At 40.2% G+C, this 20,138-nt stretch overlaps 3 protein-coding genes across 5 annotated transcripts; 1 reads left to right on the forward strand and 2 right to left on the reverse strand.

Annotated features, from left to right (window-relative positions):
* Positions 1-2,637, forward strand: gnb3a (guanine nucleotide binding protein (G protein), beta polypeptide 3a). Of its 2 annotated transcripts, none has more exons than XM_070911443.1 (8): positions 1-57; positions 274-419; positions 703-766; positions 1,401-1,563; positions 1,684-1,750; positions 1,853-2,054; positions 2,153-2,369; positions 2,531-2,637. In XM_070911443.1, the coding sequence occupies exons 1-8, from the start codon at positions 1-3 to the stop codon at positions 2,635-2,637; spliced, it is 1,023 nt and encodes a 340-aa protein (XP_070767544.1). The 2 variants fall into 2 exon arrangements, with proteins under 2 accessions (XP_070767544.1, XP_070767543.1); XM_070911442.1 differs by having other exon boundaries at positions 274-418; positions 693-766.
* A 1,766-nt stretch (positions 2,638-4,403) lies between these two features.
* On the reverse strand, positions 4,404-7,019 carry cdca3 (cell division cycle associated 3). The gene is made up of 6 exons (XM_070911439.1): positions 6,966-7,019; positions 6,226-6,376; positions 6,014-6,134; positions 4,985-5,923; positions 4,815-4,882; positions 4,404-4,623 (listed from the first exon to the last, which is right to left on the reverse strand). Exons 2-6 carry the CDS (start codon positions 6,355-6,357, stop codon positions 4,531-4,533), a joined length of 1,353 nt encoding a protein of 450 aa, XP_070767540.1. The 5' UTR covers positions 6,358-6,376; positions 6,966-7,019; the 3' UTR covers positions 4,404-4,530.
* A 1,083-nt stretch (positions 7,020-8,102) lies between these two features.
* pex5 (peroxisomal biogenesis factor 5) lies at positions 8,103-18,654 on the reverse strand. Of its 2 annotated transcripts, XM_070911430.1 has the most exons (16): positions 18,548-18,654; positions 16,356-16,512; positions 16,149-16,187; positions 15,823-15,940; positions 15,546-15,692; positions 15,242-15,326; positions 14,672-14,762; positions 14,239-14,361; positions 12,650-12,733; positions 12,211-12,330; positions 11,840-11,983; positions 11,582-11,652; positions 10,846-11,067; positions 10,546-10,711; positions 10,288-10,445; positions 8,103-9,290 (listed from the first exon to the last, which is right to left on the reverse strand). In XM_070911430.1, exons 2-16 carry the CDS (start codon positions 16,467-16,469, stop codon positions 9,044-9,046), a joined length of 1,929 nt encoding a protein of 642 aa, XP_070767531.1. In that variant the 5' UTR covers positions 16,470-16,512; positions 18,548-18,654; the 3' UTR covers positions 8,103-9,043. The 2 variants fall into 2 exon arrangements, with proteins under 2 accessions (XP_070767531.1, XP_070767532.1); XM_070911431.1 differs by lacking the exon at positions 14,239-14,361.
* Between the last annotated feature and the right edge of the window lie 1,484 nt (positions 18,655-20,138).

Below are 20,138 nucleotides of genomic sequence, written 5' to 3' on the forward strand. Positions count from 1 at the left end.
ATGGGTGAAATGGAGGAATTGCGAAAGGAGGCGGACAATCTCAAAGACCAGATCACTGTCAGTAGATCCATCCATATCATCTTTGATAAACTAAGAAAACAATAGCTGTATTTGAAATTATGTGGCTTTACTTTGGCTTTTTCACTATGACCTGAAGACATCGTAAATGTGTTCCCCCTCCCCAAATATCTGTTATGATTCAAAACCACATCTTAAATGGATACCGGCTTGTACTCAGTAACCTGACTACCTGTGTTTGTGTCTGCTCCCCAGGCAGCTCGTAAGGCGGTGCAGGACACCACACTGCAAGACGCAGCAGCTGGGATCACCGTGGTGGGTCGTGTCCAGTTGAAGACCAGGAAAACACTAAGGGGTCACCTTGCCAAGATCTACGCTATGCACTGGGGCGCTGACTCCACGTAAATGCACAGTATATTGTACACAAATTGAAAGAACACCTGCTGTTGTATTTCACAGCCAAGATCTGATAGGTTTCTATTCAATTTAGCACAGAATTAGAGAGGAGAGCCAATAAATGCAAGAGGGGATTCTGATTGGTAAATTAGATTTGTAGACTTGACTTCTAACTGGATGAATTAATAGGAACATGTAATGTTTCAGCTGACACTTACAGCTTACATGTCTCCTTCTTTCTCTGTCTCATTCTTTGTTTTTTAATCACTATCATTGTTACACCACCAGGCTGTGTGTCAGTGCCTCACAAGATGGAAAGCTCATAGTGTGGGACAGCATTACAACCAACAAGGTAAGAGAGAGAGCAAAGAAGAGGTGTATCATGATTACAGTAATGGTAGATGAGGGCAAATGTACACCATATGAAGCCATGAATTGGCTTTTACAGCTAGAACTGAAAAATACACAAAAATACACATGTACACGTCACCTCACTTCTTAAAGCCCCTAAAAAAAGTCAGATCTTAAGAATGAAATATTAATCACTAAACAATAAAGAACTAAAGTTTAAAAAGACATCTTTAAGTATTATTTATTTAGAATTTAACGCTCAAATTATATTAATCTGCTTCTTCAGGACTGTGTGGGTGTTGATTTGATTGACAGGGACCAAACAACCCACAAATAATTATTTCCCATAGACTTGAATTGTGAAAGAGATACCTGTAAAACAGCAGATCTTTTTTTTTTAAGGTACATTAATAACATAATTTTATACCTGGAAGTCTTGGCTTCATGCATCACTGAGCAGCTTTCATGGGAATAAATAGTGTATCCAGTTCTCCATATACATCCATGGTCCCACCCACACGGAGAAAAAACTGAAAAACAGAAATCTCTAATGTTATATAACCAACATTTTTCTAACTTTGACGGAAAATAGTGGTTGAAGACAAGAGTTTCACCTGTCTTCTGTGTGTCACCAGGTGAATGCCATCCCTCTCAAGTCATCCTGGGTGATGACTTGTGCCTACGCACCATCGGGGAACCTAGTGGCTTGTGGCGGTCTGGACAACATGTGCTCCATCTACAACCTCAAGGGCAAGGACGGGAACGTCAAGGTCATGCGTGAGCTGGCGGCACACACAGGTACGACGACACAGCTTGGAAATGTAATCTCTTGAAGTCACTGAGTCCTCCTTGGATTTTCTTTTATTCACTTACACTATGTCTTGAGGTTCCTCATATGGTATTTCCTCGGTTGCCTAGGTTACCTGTCCTGCTGTCGTTTCCTCAGTGACACTGAGATCATCACCAGCTCTGGAGACTGCACTTGGTAATGATATAGTATGATATACTGAACTACAAAGTATGTTTATGTTTTCCTCTCTGTAGTTAAAACAGAAATAAATATTGTCTTTGGTCCGTCTCCGTCTAGCGTACTATGGGACATTGAGACAGGGACCCAAAAGACCGTCTTTGCTGGACACCAGGGAGACTGCATGTCCCTGGCTGTGTCCCCAGACTTCAAGTTTTTCATCTCAGGGGCTTGTGACTTCACAGCCAAGCTGTGGGACATCAGGGAGGCTGCCTGCAGACAGACCTTCGGAGGCCATGAGAGTGACATCAACGCAATTGGGGTGAGAATGAGGAGGATTTCCACCCCACTTCTGCATCAGAGCTCTGACTTTTTTTGCTCAAAGAAGGCCTAGGTTCTAATCCCTTCTCTTTCTTTCAGTTCTTCCCCAATGGTAACGCAGTGATAACAGGGTCGGATGATGCCACCTGTAAGCTGTACGACCTGCGAGCCGACCAGGAGCTCATCACTTACCAGGACTCCAGCATCATGTGCGGGGTGACCTCCCTGGCCCCGTCCCTGTCTGGACGCCTGTTACTGGCTGGCTACGACGACTTCAACGTCAACATCTGGGACGCACTTAAATCTGAGAGAGTGGGTGAGTACAGGTGGAAAATGAGATGAGATGATAAAGTGAATTTAGCAACTGACTTTAAAGCATCTAAAACCTCCAGTGTTTAACTCCTAATATGGGATGGAGTAATTTTAATGATACTTGGTCAGCTTACCTCATGTTTTTTCTTCCGTGCCGTGGTCCAGGAGTGCTGGCTGGTCATGACAACAGAGTGAGCTGTATCGGAGTGTCCTCAGATGGGATGGCATGCTGCACAGGATCCTGGGACAGCTTCCTCAAGATATGGAACTGAGGCTGTTCCTCACCAGCGAGCAGAAAGAGAGCAGTTAACATCTGCCTGGGAGAAAGTGAAGAAGATAAAAAAAAGAAATTGGATTTTGAGGGAGGGATGTGGGACGAGGAGCCGCATAGGGTGAGAAGAGGGTATTTCAATTGTGCCAAGTCCTATCTAATGTCGGAGAGGGATTGTAATGTGAAGATTTTCTCCTCTCTCAGTCACATCGCGCTCTCACATTTCTTCTCACGTTATGGGGGGATTTAGGGTGGGACAAGGGGTGGGGGTCTCAGAAAAGATCATTCCTCTTATAATAGTTCATTATATTGCGGTTCAAATCGATAACTTATGCACATTTATCGCAGCAATTGAGAGATCACCCAATGAGAACAGTTGCCAAATGGAAATGGTAGCACACTGGATGGGATAGAATTGAATACGTGTCAAGTTACAGCCTGTGTAGGCTCACACTAGCTATACTAACATGCTGTGTTTTATATCAAAGCACAAGTTATGTCATATGAATAATGAGCATTTGAGTTTTTTGTTTCAGACTGTCGTTTGTTCTTAGTTTTGGTAGATTCCCTAGATGCTTACTTTTACTTTCTTTTCATTTTCTTATTTTAATTAAAATGGAGTTATAGTTTGCAGATGTCTACATTAGTGTTTGAGTTGTTTTGTATGTGATTGATGGACAATTTATACCAGGATTTGGGGTCTCATCATTTGGCCTAACCCCCCTGGGTAGCTAGACCTGAAAAGTGCTTTGGTTAAACTGTTTAACTGACAGATGGGATAATAAAATGGTTTTCATGGTTCACTAAGCGCTTACAAAAAAAGATGACCCATTTGTCTCAGGACAGGAGGACCTTTTGTATGAGTGTTATATGGATGATAACGTCTATCGTGTGCATATGAGCAATACATCTTAATCTGTATATGACCGCTTACCTTTTCCTCTGCATGGTACATGATAAACTTGAAGGACAGTTTATGTACATACAGAAAAAAAAATCTCTAAATTCTGACTAGAATTTGGACTGCCTCTTTTCCAACACTGGATACACACCGTGCAAAGTAAAGCAATACTACCTTTCTTAAGACTGTCTAATAAATACGGGATTCTGCATTACACGTAACAAGTCTTTAGTGTTCATTTCTGACATGCTGACTATAGCTATAATTTTGTTTAGAAATACTGAATATGAAGTGAGGCATAAAGTATATCATTAACATTGCTCAAGCACTACTTTTATTTATGGAGCAGTTTACAACTCAAATTTATTTTCACTGTGAAAAAATCTTCAGTACTTTTAGTCCATGAAGGAATGTAGCGGTTTGGGTAAAATCATACAAACATGATGTCTTTCTATGGATACATCTAAATTATCATGGTTCATTTACAGGCTCCCTCTAGTGTTTACTACTGGAACTTCATTACAAGTTGTCAACTAAAAATGGGGAACAAGAGGCAGAAACAATAGTGTCAAAGCCAGTGGTGAGATTCAAATGGCAGTTGCAGGAAATACGTTTTTTTTTTTGTTTTTTTTTTAACAAAATGAAAAAATATTTAGTGCTGAGTTTTTATTCTGTTTGTACAGACAAAAAGACTAGAAATTTTACAATTTAGGTGTTGGGGGAAATTAAGTTAAAAAGAAAGTTTCGGGGAAAAAAACAACAAAGAAACAATAGCAAAACTAGTTTACAACCAATACAAATATTTAAAGCTGAGGTATGAATGCAAATAATTTTATTTATATTTACAAGAGAACAAAACAGGATAGAAAACTGCATGAAGCGGCAGTTAAAATAATATACACAGGACAAAAATCAGTTTAAGAAAGCTGTACACATAAAAGCTGGTTTTAAGAGATAAAAGTGGCAGGATTCTGTACACGTTGCTGCAGTGAATCATCGGTTCTCCTTATCCAGAGACACTGCCAGCACTCTGCGGTCCATCTGTCCAAGCCTCTGCTTATCTGGGGTGGACACCTTCAGCTTCATCTGGGAAGTGAGGAGGACACATTAGATCAGCAGTTGATTTACTTTCTGAGGTGGAACTCACTCAATTACTCAACATCACCTTTTAAAAAAAACTCAACAACAACAACAACTCAATTATAGGTTCAAATTAAGTTTCACTAAATAAGGAGAGTAAGTGTCACTAGCAGTGAGTGCATGCGTGTATACCATACCTGAGGACGTTGGTCCCTGGGTGAGTTGGTTTCCTTAAGGATCTGCAGCGGGGAGCGTCCTTCAGTACCTTGAAAAGAAAGGAAACATCATGCAACAACATGTTGTCATCATCACAACAAGTATCATAGATAACAAGGCGGGGGAAAAAAAACAAAACACACACACATACCTTTCTGCTTCAGTTTTCCAGACTGTCCCTTGTTTTCATTGGTTACTTTCTTCACGGCCACACGAACAGCAAGAGGAGAGGAGCCTCCTTTTCCCCCGTGCCCCTGCACTCCTTTAGCTCTTAGCCCAGTTGCACCAAAACCTTTACCCAACCACTGCGGCTTGAACACCACCTGACTGGGGCTCTTTGAGTCAAAGGTGGGACAGCGGATGCCAGTGCAGAGCTGTGGCTGCTCTGGGGTGGGGACAACCGGTGGCTCTGGTGAAGCGGATGCAGGAGACAAAGATGATTCTTTCACAAGCTCCTTTGTTTCCTCAGAAGATAACATTTGTTCCGCTTCCTCTGGCTGTGCAGGGGACACCTGAGCTGGGGAATCATCTGAATCAGTGGGTAGGGAGGGCTCAACAGAAGACTCTGGTTCAACAGTGATAGAAGGAAGGGCATAAGAGTGATCCACACCATCCTTAAGAGGCTCCACTTCCACATTAGGGACTGGGGCTGAAGTACGGTCACGGTGCACCTCAGCAAAGATCTGTGACGAGGTTGCTCCCTCATGACAAGTTATCAGACTCATGCTCAGTCTCTTGTGAAGAGGAGACTCTCTTGCTTCTTCAGCCTCCTCCAGGCTGAAGTCTGCCTCAGTTTCTATCTCCACCTCCACTTGCGGCTTCTCAAGAAGCACAAAGGGGCTAGATTCACCCAGACTTTGGAGAGGGGGTAGAACAGGGGTGGCCAAGAGGTTGGCGTGCTCAGCCAGGGAGCCGAAGTCATGGGAGGTCTGCGTACTCAGTAGGGGCTCAGTGGAAGCCAGCTCTTCAGTCTTAAAGGCCTCCTCCTCCACGGCATCACTGAAAAGTTTCTGAGGGGCTTCAGGGACTTTGCCTTCAATCTCATTGTGGAAAAGCATGCCCAGGCGACGAGCAAAGGACCCAACTGTCGCTGTAGGAGCAAATGGAAGAACATTGTCTAACAGGGCATTTTGCAGGTGAGAAAACCCAAGCTGAAAGTTATTCTTTACCAAATAGTTACCTCTCATGACTTCTCTGGCGGGGGTGCGATTAACGCCGACAGAAGGTGAGCGGGGATCAGTGAATGCCAGTGGACACTCACTTTTCACCTCAGCAACAAATTTGGACACAAGTCCACCGACCTAGGAAACATATAGTATGGTTAATTTGTTTTTAAATGTAGCCCCTGCCTGCTTACAGTGTATCTGGTAGTAAGTCAGCCAGGTAACCTACCTGAATGGGTGTTCGGTCGATTCCGGTTGAAGGAGAGCGTGGATCGATCAGATGACTGACTCGACTGTTTTTGATGGCTGGTTCTGGTTTTATTGGTGCAGACACACCCATCTTGCTCTCACTGGATCCCATGATGCTTACTTAAGTTTAACTGGCTCACAGGTAAATAGAACAGAATAGAATACAGTTTTCTACCAGAGCAAAATAATAAGTAACACAAGAACCCCAAAAATATAGAACAAATATGGTAACAAAACACTAGAGTTACTATCACACAATGTATGCAGTAACGTATAAACAAGTTAAAACAAAAGCAAGATTTCCATCTCATTTTTGAATTATCTAACGTTAAGTTACCTAGCTAAATGAGTACCATTATGGTACAGAACTAACATTCAAATTAATTTAACCTCGTATAACATTAGTACATAACACGAGTTCAAGTTAACGCAGCTTGTTTACATACTTGCTTTACTACCTCTATATAACGATAAAGAAAAGAAAACACAGTTTATACAGCTGAAAATGAAAATACTGGCTAGCAAGTTAACAACAAGCTAGCTTAGCTACGGCAAGGTCAGTTAGCGTGAAGTTTCCCCATTTCATTCTTTGAATCAGGCAATATCGTTGTGTATCGTATAGCATTGTGACAGTAAACGTTGACCGAAATTAGGTCGACAAGGTGCAGACTACTTTAAGTTAACGTTAGTGTGCAGTTTCAAATAATTTCACAGGCTTACCTTATAACGAGACGAAGACAGTCGATCAGGCCTGCAGCTAAACCTCTCTTCACTTATTCCACACTTGAAATAAACAGGGGAAGCACACGACTTTTAAAACATTTAAATGGCGGGGTTGCGTGCATGTTATTTTTAAATGAACCAATCAGATTGCGCGTCCTGCACGTCTCCTCGGCGCTGATTGGCTTAAAGCACGGCGTTCTAGAACTGGGCGTGGTATTCTGCTGATAGTACATTTGAAAGTTGAAATAAATGCATGCTTTGTTTTTCACGTCGGGTGAGAAAAATGAACTGTTACATTGGAGCAATCCCCCTGAAACATGACTCTCCCGAATCAAACTGACTAATATCAGAGACATCACAAGCACAGGAATATATCATTAAATGCTACATTATCTGTGGAAATGCATAATTTTAATTTTAATTCTACCCAGTAATTATAGGCTTTCACTGCACAATGTTTAGTTATAATCATAAAATATTTTAATTAATTACATTTGCATAAAGTGATGCAATAATAAAGTAGGTACAAAAAAGCTGATTAAAATGGCCAATTAATAATTGTTTTTAAAGGATAGAATAACAGAATTTTAAAATGCAATTATTTTTAAAAATGCGTTTACTGTTTTTTGCTTTACTGTTTACTTATGTATTGTATTTCATCTGACAATTAATTTGTTTCCTATTTCCAGGATTTACAGTTTACATTTTATGATGACTTAAATTTAAAGATGGTTTGTACAAATGATCTGATGGCACACTCCATGCTCCGTATTTCAATTACCATACTGACTAAAAAGAATTTAATTAAACAGGTTTATTCTCTTTATTTTTAAGTCAAAACTCTGTAAAACAGCTGTAATTAGAACTCCAATATTACTTTTTCATTACACTTTTCATTATTCATAGCAGAAAATAATTTTGATTTACATTCTTAGTGCAAACGTTTCCAACTGGGAAATTCATACCGCCATCTGTTATTTGTTATCAGATTTGTTAAATAACTGTCTTTTCAGCTCTGCATACTTTCACTGCAGCCAAGCCATTTTGTTCACTGATTCAGAAAAAACAAATCACCAACAGATGTTTGGAATCAAAGCTTTATTGCTGAATATTATATTAAACATTGCAGTCAGGATTTAACTAGCCTGAAAACAATTATAGTGCAACAATTATGTTACAATACACAATATGGCATATAGCATAATTTTACAATGAAGCAAATTGTTTTACAAGAGCGATATGAAAAAGAGCAAGACAGGGAGGAGCCCAGAGAAATCATTCTCAATGATATTACAATTATCTGATGCACGATTAATAGCCCCCACCCAACCCAAAACACACACACACACACTATACACACACCTTATCATAACAGTAACAGTCCCGCTGGTTGTCAGTTCATTATCCTGGCTGATAATTTAATTTTTTAGTAATCAATTAAGTAAAAAAAGAAAAAAAGAAAAACAAGCCGCTGTAGCACTTCCGGTTAGTGTTTGTACTCTGGACCGGCCTAATCCTTCTCTTTTGATAAAAAGCAGAACTCTTTTCAATGCCACAGCAACATTGTACCTTTTAATCAACATAACCGTAGTGAGTAGACAGTTCAACCTACAAGAGAAAGAAAGACTGTGAGAGCATTGAGTGTCATGATAAACACATCCGTCAACAATGCTGCTTAATGAATACAGAAAGGATTCACTCATTCTTCATCACTTACTTTCTTCATTGAGAACTAATTTAAAATCAACAAACATTTCATTAAACCCAGTTCTCCAGATCAACAGAGTAGGAGGGAATGTGAGGACCATCAAACATGTAAAATACAGTGACGTGACTGTATTACTGCTGGCTGCGTCTTCCAGGTATAGACTAATACTGCAATGTCTGATAGAAGTCATTTAAGCGCATATGACCACAATGATGTCTCTGGGATGGTGGACAGTTCACAGTGTCTTCCTCCTCCATCTCTCTGAAACCGTTACCACTCCGATTCTTCTCCGCTTCATTCAGTCACCCAAACATTTACCTCCCAGCAAAACACACTCACACTCAATAAGCCCCTCTCCGGCTGGTCTTCATTCAGTCCCACCGTCCACCTCTCTCTGGCAGAAGTGAGCCAGCAACACATCCAAGTCCCGGCGGTCAGCAGCAGCGTACAGGGAGCTCTCTCCCATCATGCTGAGAGCCATGCGCAGTGTGGACCAGATGTTGTCAGACATCATGGTGGCTGCAGCACCTCCAGGCCCCCTTGCAGCTCTTGCTCCGTCCCCGGCGGCCTGGCGCTGTAGAGATAGAGCTTCGAGGAAGTGCTCCACTGCCTCTCTGAGGATAAAGGAGAAATAAAGCAGGGCAGGATGAACAAGAGGTCATTTTAACTAGATTAACCGTGACTACATTTATATGAGTTTCTGATATTAATCAAAATAAATGAACACAGATTTTCCTAATTACTTTGACCCCAATAAGATAATACTTGCAGTAATATAATATGCAATAAATACAAAAAATGTATTAAAATATTTCGCTCACAGAGCCGATGTCTTTTTAAAAAAAAATCTAGTTTCTGTATAAATGGGGTGGACAAAATATTAGAAACACCACAGCTATTATAACACCACCAAGTATAATGCAACACAATTCAAGTACACCACAAACTGTAGCCCCTAAAATTACCATTACTGAACATTACAACCTTGATAAAAAGGTAACATTTATTGTGTTGTGATTTATTGCTCTTGTATTAAACAGCACTGCTTTTAGCTATGTGTTCCTAATAAACTGGCAACTGAGTGTATTTTGCAAAACTGCTGTTGCCATCTAGTGGAAGTAAAAGCAATTACATTGCATTGGGAAAGCACAATCAAGTCAAATTAAAAGTAACACAGGTACAAAGATAATTTGCTGGTATTGAATTTGAAACTAACACAAGACAAACATGACAGTATAGTGATTTTTTCTTTACAGCCTGTACAAAGAAATGCTTGATCGAAACAACTCCATCTTTTATCAAACAATCAAACCCACTTCAAAACCTTTAGTTTGACAACTTGCATTGGGCATACTTGATGTTCATTTCCCCCATTTTACACATAGATTTATATTAGCTCATGTTTGGATCAACCTTCCATTTATTTTTTATTTTGCTGGGGCACACAGTAAATATATAATTATTACAGAAATGTCTGTCTAAATGTCTCTAATCTAATTTAACAGTAAGCAGTTAACGTAAATGTGGTAACCAAACGTGGTTAATATTTTTTGACACTTTTGTCTCTCCAAAGAAAATACACCTCAACAAACCAAAGATTTCCTCCCTCACCTGTGTGCTCCCAGGTTGACACAGCTGATTCCCAGGTTGTAGCGACTGCGGACAAAACCGGGCTGCAGTTCCAGGGCTCTCCTGTAGGCGGCCACTGCCTCCTCTGAGCGGCTTCCATTGGCGAGTGTGGCACCCAATTTATTCCACAGCAGGTAGTCCTGATGGAGACAAAAGAAAAAAAAGGGAGAGCTCAGAAACAGACAGAGCATGCAGTGTGAAGACAGACATTAGGATCTCAGCACTGGCTTCTACACTAACCTGTGGTGTGACAGAGAGAGCAGCGCTGAAACAGTCTACTGCCTTGTCGTACTCCCCGCTGAGGTTGAAGAGAACTCCCAGACCACACTGCAGCTGGGGGTCCACCTGGGCGGGGTCAGAGTTAGCTGCATGCAGGAACAGGGACTGGACATCGGTAAACAAAGATCTGTGCAGGAAAACAAAAAGAAAAGGGCAAAAAGACAGAGAGACAAAAGAAGAAGTTGATGTTACAAACCTTTTAGAATCACTGGATGCTGGATCTGTATGTTCTGTTTCAAACTACATGTGTGCGATACTCACTCTGGCAGCAGTGACCCGAACCTCTCCCTCTCTTTCTCCCTTTCTCTGGCACCTTCCTTTTGGCGTTCACGTTCATTCTGCTCCCACACAGAACGGTATTTTGGATTGTGCTTTAGCCAATCACGAAGAGTCTCACAGGCCTGCCTGTGCAGCGATTCATTAGTGAAACTGACAGCCAACGCCATCAGAGCAGTCAGGTTGTCATTCTTCAGCTCTATACATCTAGTGAAAGAAGAGAGACAATGGGAAGAGGAAAAAAGACAAACAGAACAACATTATGTTGTCGTTAAAAAAATGACATGCTATTAATTGAGATAGCAAATGTTGATTAATGGTGTCAAACTTTACACTTAAATTTTGGTATTAGATCTTTAGCTGAACCCATGGAAGGAGGAAACCTGACCTGGAAGATCACTATACACACTGGAATCCATTTCCATGATTGACTCATTTAGCTTTTTATGTAACTACTTGAATTTTGTCATGGATGTTTACTCAAAAGAGGCAGTAGAAAAGCAGCTTGAGCCTACAGTCACTGAGCTCATTATTAAGCTACAAACAAGTGAATCAGGACTAATTCCAATATAGATATTCTTTGTACATTTACAAACAAAACAGGTGACACTACTTGTCTATCAATATAAGAGCTGTTCTTAATTTTCTAAAACTTTTTAATACACTGTTTTGTATCTGAAGTGACTGTTTATACTAGCATTACGCAATTCTGAATTCTGACCTGTGGAGGGCGCTGATGGCGGCAAATTCTTGCTCATTCTCTGCCTGACAGGTTCCCAGATATTGCCAAGCCTGCAATTTAATGAAAAGAAATAGACACACAGCACAGCATCATTACAACTGCCTTTATGTGGGGAAACAAACATGAGTACAACTGCAAGTAAGGAGACTTTTTGGACTGTTTTACAATTATTAATAAGAGGGTGATCAAAGAATTGGGAGACTGAAAAAATGAAACCACAAGCTGAAAGAGTCTCACCAGCTGGTTGTCTGGTTCTCTCTGTACAGCACTTTCAAAGAACCGTACGGCACCCGGAATGTCCCCTGCCTCCATCCTCTTCACTCCCTCTGACAAAGGGTCCGGGTGGGATAAGTAGGGGTTGTCCTCTTCAAACTGATACCCCTAGGACACACACAAGGAAAACATGAAGGATGCTCAGGGTATGTATATGTGTCCTGTTCTAACAGAGGACCATGTAGAATCAGGTACTTGAAAAGCAGTAACATATTATATGTCATGTCCCTTTAGACATCAAGTAGAGATTTATGTGCAAAAATGCTGAAATCCTCAAACATGTAAAAAGATAGTACTTCTCAGCAGATGCCTGTTTGGAGCAGGTTGACAGCTACCTTGTCATAAGAACTGCTGAGTAGCTGATCGAAGTCAGACAGCCATGGATGGCTCTCTGCATCCCTCTTTGCCATCTCCTCCCACTCCTGCTGCAGCTTCTCCCAGAAATCCACATCACTCTGACAAAATGACAGATACACATCATTACTTCACAGTCTCCTCACATCATACATCATCCTGTATTATAGACATTTTTGACCTTTACTTTTTTTTAATGGACAGATGAGAGTGTATTGATGGTGTTTTGTAGACAGCAGTTTGTTTTTTTTCTCAAACAGGATTAAGTTACTTTATCAAGGGCGCAAGTGTCCCTGCCTATTCAGTTTCCATTTTCAAAACCTCAATCTTCCAGGACACAGCATGTTTTAACCTCTATGTTATCACCGCTCCCAATTAATATACAGCACTTTAGCTTTAGCTCATTGATTCTCATCTCACCTCCACTGCTGCTTTAGCTTCTTGGAAATCCGGTCCTGATGCGGTGAACTGATCTACCCAGGCTTCAGCCGACTCCTCTGACACCTTAAGAGTAATGACAGTGGTTTACTTGAGTCAGCATGTGCTGGCTTTGAAAGTTGTTATCAGAGTTGAGGATGGGGACATTAAAACAGGAAAAATATAGAGGGAAGTGAATGGAAAAGAGGAAAAGATGAAAGAAGAAACAACAAAGAAAAGGCTAATTTTCTCCTACTCCTTTCTTACATTTCTTCCTAATTAAGTCCAGGTTTTTCAACAGCAGCAAAATAATTAAATGCTGAATGTATCTTAGTGTTTATGTGCAGGACAAAACTCTGTACAGCACAGCACAACTTAAATATAGCAGTAACTGCAGCTACAAATCGCCTATTGCTGCCAAGACCACAGAGGTCCTACCTGCCTGACGACCTTGGCCCACTGCTCTGCTTGTTTAGCTTTAACTTTCTCAATCTTCTCATTCCTCTCTTGGGGTTCCAGGGGAAGACTCCCTCCCCCTGTCTCCGTCAGGAACTATGGCAGGAGGCGAGGAGGGGTGGTGGTGGGGAATGGGGCAATGTTTTGAGAAGGAGGGAGCGGTTTTTGGAGGGGTGGGCAGAGTAGGAGTAATTTTAAGTAGTAGGAGGAGTAGATGAATGGTGGTTATTAATTGAGGGAATGGCAAGCCGAGAGTTCGAAGGCAGGTCAAAAAAAATGGGAAAAGTACAAGTCAAAGTTAGAGGGCAATTAAGTACAATGGAGCCATGGTGAACAGATATTCATCAGAAACAGGACTGAGAGCTACACATGCACATTATAATGTGGGAGCCCATTGCCACCAGGATAATAAAAAGAAAATAGATGAAGTAGAGAAAGTAAGTCAAAATCATGAGATAGTAAGAAAACCATGAAATAAACTTATGAAATAATAAGTCAAATTACTGAAATTTGACGTAACATCTCATAGTTTTAAATTATGAGTTACAATGTCGTCTTATTATCTCATCATTTTGAGTTTTTATCTCTTTATTTTGATTTACTAAGTATTTCATATTTTTTTCATATCTAACTTTTGATCTATTTTTTCTTTTCTTGGCAGAAATGGGCTTCTATAGAATCGAGATTTCAGGGGGAAATCTAGTTAAAATCCCCAAAAATCTGGCATCAGTCTTTTTCTGCCAGAACTCAATAGTCAAAGTAATCATTTACAACCCCAGTAAAATCAAAAACTGAAGAAAGCTGAGTCAAGATGGGAATAATCTTGATTGTATAAATATATATATAAATGCATGAGAATAATATATAACTAGATGCATAAGAGGAGATGCAGATAATAAGAGTCCTCTTCTCTTTGCTGAACAAATTCCATCAGCAATGCTGCACAGCCTTGAGCTTCATATTACAGGGAGTGTAGTGGCTGCTTTTGGTTACATTTGTGGAAAATATTACTCTGCATCAGATACTGTGGTGATGAGTCACAAGGCATAGCCTATACTGTGCAAATGTGAACCAATGTGCTTCCCCGATGTATTCCCAGTTGCAACATCCCCTCCTCAGTGGGCAGTGACTCGTACCTGGTTGAGGTTGGAGGCCCAGTTCTGAGCCTCCTCGGCCTGAGCTTTATCTGTGAGCTGTTTGTCTGTTCTGCTCTCCACTGTCACACTGCCCTCGCCAATCTGCCTAATGAATTGCAGGAACTACACAACAATGGAAAAAAATGACAACAAAAAATAATTTTTACCATAACCATTACTAATTGGTCAGGTTTATACTAATATATGGCTAGTTTCTTTCCAAACCAACAACTTTCTTTCCAAACTAAGATAATAACTTTGAAAAACCACAATTAAGTCATCAACATTACCAATGCTCCCAAAGAACTACTTGTTAAAGAAAAATGTTACAGAAAAAGAGAAAGGATATGGTGATAGATATGTAAAAAAAGGAATGACACATGGTATAAAAAGGATCCATTTGCTGTCAGGTATAGAGTAAGTCACGGCTCACCTCTGTGTTTTGTAACTTGGGGTCATCAACCTTTGAGACGAGCTCATTGGCTGTCTGCCTCAGCTCCTCTCCTGGTTGATACTCCTTTGTCCTGACAGATTAACAACAAAAAACTGTTAATATGGAGGAGTTAGGAGTTATACGATAAGGAGAACTAGTTCTATTTTATTCTTCATATGTAGGCTGGAACAAGTCAATTCAAACTGAAGGCAGTACTTTGCATTGTTGTACAAGTGACTGTACAAGTGCCGATATTCTATACATCGGCTGCTCATTGACAGAGCTTTTCTTTGGACGAGCTCAACATCGTCAGACAAGGCTCGACAAGGACAAAAGTTTGAAAAATTTAAATTCAACGGACGCATCCATTCAACGAGAAGACGAGAACATTATCAAGGTTCAGAAATGCATTCGAATCTGCAATCGTTTTTCTACCTGTGCTCCTATTCTCTCTTACTCCCCCCACAAGTGTCTTATTGCAATGTGAATGACGTAGCCACATAAATAAACCATTTTGCATCTGCATACTTTCAATGCTCTCCATTCATGCCCCCCATCCCTTGTTCTAACCATTCATTCTCCTTGTCTCCCAGGTCTCCCAGCCACAACTTCTCCTCCGATTGCTCCAGATACTCCTCGGCCCAGCGTCCAGGATCTGGAGCAGAGCAAGAAAAGTCAAAAACACAGCAGGTAGGCATATTGTAAAAATTACATACTGTGCAAAAATAAAAGGATTTATCCAATGCAAGTTTGCTCTGATGTCAGTAAAAATTGATGACATATGACTGAAAGACTCCAGAAAGATGAAGTGCACATCAAGCAGAGTGAAACACACGCTTTGAAAGAAAGAGCAACTATAACAAACTCAAGCGACCTGCAGCCTCAGCAATAAATTCTCTCGTCCAATCAGCATCTGCTGCATCACCGAGAGCAGTGAGCCCCGGTGCGGAGGCGGAGTCAGGACCAGAGAGGAACTCGGCCGCCCAGTCACCAGAGAGGGCCAACGCTGCCACATCTGGAGCTGTGACATGGAAATATGTGGTGCTTAAAATTCTGCGCAGACTTAAGTCCAAGGCAAACAAACACTAAAGAAAAGAACCTGAAACTGGTATGTAAATTACATGAGAAAAAATAATAATAATGAAGTGTACCTCTCTGTGGAGCTTGTCTGTAGCTCTGCTGGTCAATCTGTTGCATTTCCTCCAACAGCTGACCCATGTCAAATGTGTGTGGGGGTCGTGGGGGCGCCTGAAGGAACTCATTCACCAGCTGGAGCAAAAATAAAAACATGTGATGTAACATGTAAACAGCTAATAAAGATTATTCTACTTTTTAGAGACTACATTAAGAAATTTCACCCTGTATACACAAAGCTACACACCTGAAAATGCTTTAGCGTGAGGGGCTGTTATTTAACATTTTATAGTATTAAAGTCAACACAATATGCTGAATATGGAAAGGAACATAAGCACTGACCTCTTCCTCAGTTGCAATTTCAATGGCAGTGGGGGGAATCTGAGAAATAAAACAAGGAAAAACGAGGTAACAGAACAACTAGTGCCACGTCTGTTGTCAAGCAGAACATTCATGATAAGAATAAAAAAAACATACACTTTGTAGGAAATTATTTAGCTGATAAATTCAGCTATTTGAACTACTAATGGACATCTACACATTACTCACTGTAGGTGTTGAGCGGTGCCGCCATGCCCCCCCTTCCTTGGTCATGTGACTGGTCAACTTCATGAGGGGATTGGCTCCCCCACATTCTGCCTCCACCAAATCCCGCATCGCCATGGCAACACAAGGACGAGGCAAACCCAATCAGACCACCTGAGAACTGAGAAGAGAATAAATAGATGCATTACTCATTTTGTTGTTTTCTACAGTTGCACAAAATTCAGTCAGTGCTCAAGAAAGTTAATGGCATCATATTTTTTAGGCATCAGAGTATTCACATTCACACTGAAGAACAGCATTGGATCACTCACTTGTGTGATAAATTCAAGAAAATCCAAAAAGGTAAACTGCACAGTATTAGGTTTAATTCCCAAATGAAGATGACAGCAGTTCATCTCAAACACCCCTAAAAACATTTCTTTCTTACCCCTTTAAGGGCTGACAGGCCAAGCAAGGTGAAATCTTGAGGGTATCCACACTGCACAGATAGTCTCATGTCACGTAACCAAATTCAAGCTCCATCTGCTGTTTTCCGTGTCATTTCCTGGCTTAGAGTGAACCATTAATAATGTGGGTATGATGGCCCGGCAGGCACAGGCATTCACTGCATATTTCACTCAGCTGGTCTGGTTAGTTCAGTTTTAGAGGATTTTAGCTTGTAACTGCTTTGCAGTTTTTAAGACGAGAAAAAAGACAACATTTAAAGATATATCACCATATTGTTATTTCCAGAATCACAGACTATAATTAGTATCATACAGGGTATTTGGTACAACCCACGAAATATGTCCATAGCACCAAAATCAAAAAGCTGCTATCAAAAGTCTGGTCATCTTCTTAACTTATTCTTTGATGAAATATTTCCTAATTTAAATTAAAATGTTGCCAATTTCAATATTATTCAGGCAAGATTCTTGAGCACTTTTGTTGAGACAACATTTACCATTTGAGAAATTTGGCTTAATTTGTTAAATTAAATTAAGGGTTTTGTAGAATAACGTGTTTATATTTCCAAGTAAGGTCCTGAACAAATGACATCTTGGTATCGGTAACAACACTCTGGGTATCGTGTCAGGACTAGATTTGAAAGGATACCCAGATGTCACAGCATCAATACTATATTGAAATAGGTCCTATTTGGTCCTCACTTATCTGATGATCACTCACCTGCTCCTCCAAAAGCAAAACAATAACAAAAGAAAAATCCTTATGATACCGATTTAGTAACTAAATGCAAATACTGCAAAATAATTGAACTGCTGTCATCTTCATTTAGTCCATGAGGAAACTCTGCAGCTCAACTCACTGACCTATATCCCGGCCCTGGGATGAACAGCTGACAAACTGTTGTACATGCTGGCCTACTCAACTTCTCTAACCCCCCTGGAGGGATGCGTAATGGTTACAATTTCCATAATGAACTGTCAGGAATAGAAATTTAATTCCCCGTCTACGCCACTCGACTCTATTCAACTAAAGTAGTGTTCACCACCTAAAAGCACCACCTAAAAATATTACACGAGTCTACAGGTGGACAGGAGCATCGCTCTTATGGTCTAGACAATAGATTTAAGGATATTTTATTCCTACTGATTCACACAGCTGCTGTATGATGATTAGGGTCAAAGTAAGAGGATTAGACAAAGATATTAATACACACACTATCACAGACAGGCCACTGTGACACCTGTTTACTTCATTTAACTGTTACACAGCACAAACCTACTGGGTACATTTACTGTGGAAGAAGGTTGTGTTTGTATCCTGCACAGTCACACATATTCCACTTTTATTGTGAAAATGACTTCAGTCATAGAAAAATATTTAACCTGCCAGCATTCAGGTGCTCTCCCACAGGTTTTCAAACTGCTGTCATGTGTCAAAGCAGTGAGTGCACACTGATAGCACTGTTATGTCCGAAGATAACTGCGGGTTCAGCAAGAAACAGCAACATTAGCTTGGTAAACGTTACTCAACGTATCTCTTCTTACGTAGCCAACATGCTGCTCATTACATAGCAAGACAAACGAGGAAGATTTCAAGAGTTTACGACCCGTTTGGCTTTCAACAATAGCGGGTGTAGCTAGCGTTAGCTAAAGGTACTAGCTAGCTACCGTAGGGCCAGTGCAGAGATCATTCCTGTTGTATGAAACCAGAGAAGCACCAATAGACGGGTAGCATGATGTTCATCTCACCGCCGAGAGCTGCTGCTGAAGCCGAAGCGACAGTCCCTCCTCTCCGGTCCTGTCCGCCTGATTTTACAACCGTATCAGAACAAAAGCTGCCGCAGCGTCAAACCTTCCGGTAACCGTCTGAAACCAGCCGCGGTGTGTTATTAGCGCTCCTCTTTTATTTACCTTCCTCCTCCATGACCCACAAAACCCCTCACCGATCGCTTGGAGTGTCTCGTAACGTTACGATGGTTTCGTATTCTCAAAGGATTACGTAAGAAGAGGTCCGCGCTTGAAAACAAATAGAACGTAAGTTAGTCAAACGGACGCAGAGTGAATTCACCTACAGTTGAGAGGTTTTGCGTAAAAAAAAAAATATCGTGCAGGTGATCAAAGTCCAGCAAATCAGGAGCGTGCCAGGTGCAGACACCATTATCGAAGAAAAACAAATCGCATTAAGATGTAGAATTTCTATACTTTATGCTTTGGAAGGAGTATTCAGATACTTTTAGTAAAAGCAGCAATCCAGCGCTGTAAAAAAAAAAAAGAAAAGAAATTAAGTATAAAGTAAAAGGTCTGCATGCAAAATGTTTACCTGCAAATGTTTACCTCAACAAAAGTATGGAAGTAACATCAGAAAAATGTACTTTGTACAAAAGATGTACAAAAAGAATGTATAAAATGTAGGGAGCAGCTACTCATGCGTAATTGCATCTATCAATTTACAGTATTATAGTACACTTTTATTCAACTACTGTACCTAAGTACAATCTTGAGGTATTTGTACTTTACTAAGTTACCTTACCTTACAACTGTTATGTGATGCAATGTCATGAATGAAAACAACAATATAAAAGGTTGTTAAAATTAGCTTCCCCTCGACCAGCTGCAACACTTCTTACTTGATGCATATGCATCAATGATTAAGTGTAGTAATATATAGTTCCTGTAGACCATTCTGCATAATGAATGATTTTAGTTTTGATACTTTAAGTACACACTGCTGCTAATACTGTACTTTTAATTAAGTTAATTTTGTGAGTGCAGTGTTTTTACTTATAGTAGTATTTTTTATAATATTGTAGCTACTATACTGGAGGTGGAGTTTATATGTTATATATTTTAAAAGAATGTTATGTTTTGTATCTTAAAATGAAAAGAAACTGCTGTCAGATAAATGTAGTCGAGTAGAAAGTACACTATTGACTACTGAAATGTAAGTAGATGTATAAAATAGCATAACATGGAAATACTCAGGTAAAGTTTTACTTAGCTGTAGTAAGTGAGTAAATGTACTTAGTTGCTTGGTACTCCATATACTGTATGTGTATGTTGTCATAGACAGTATGGTTGTAATGTGGTATGTCATTTAAAAAAAAAAAGTGCTTCTTCTAGGCTGCTTTTCATACATGACCTCACTTTTAAAATACTGTTTCACAACATTGCAGCGTTATTTCAGTGAGAACCCCACTCTAACAAGAAAGCTCTCCCGTGGAGACGTCATATAGTGTTTTTATTATGAATTTTGTAATGATTTCTGACAGTTCTCAATAACAATTAGTCAGCATAATCCATGTCATCATTGTATCAATAATTACAGGTAATGTTCCAATAG

This window comes from Enoplosus armatus, chromosome 9 (genome assembly GCF_043641665.1).
Source record: "Enoplosus armatus isolate fEnoArm2 chromosome 9, fEnoArm2.hap1, whole genome shotgun sequence".
Classification (NCBI taxonomy): domain Eukaryota; kingdom Metazoa; phylum Chordata; class Actinopteri; order Centrarchiformes; family Enoplosidae; genus Enoplosus; species Enoplosus armatus.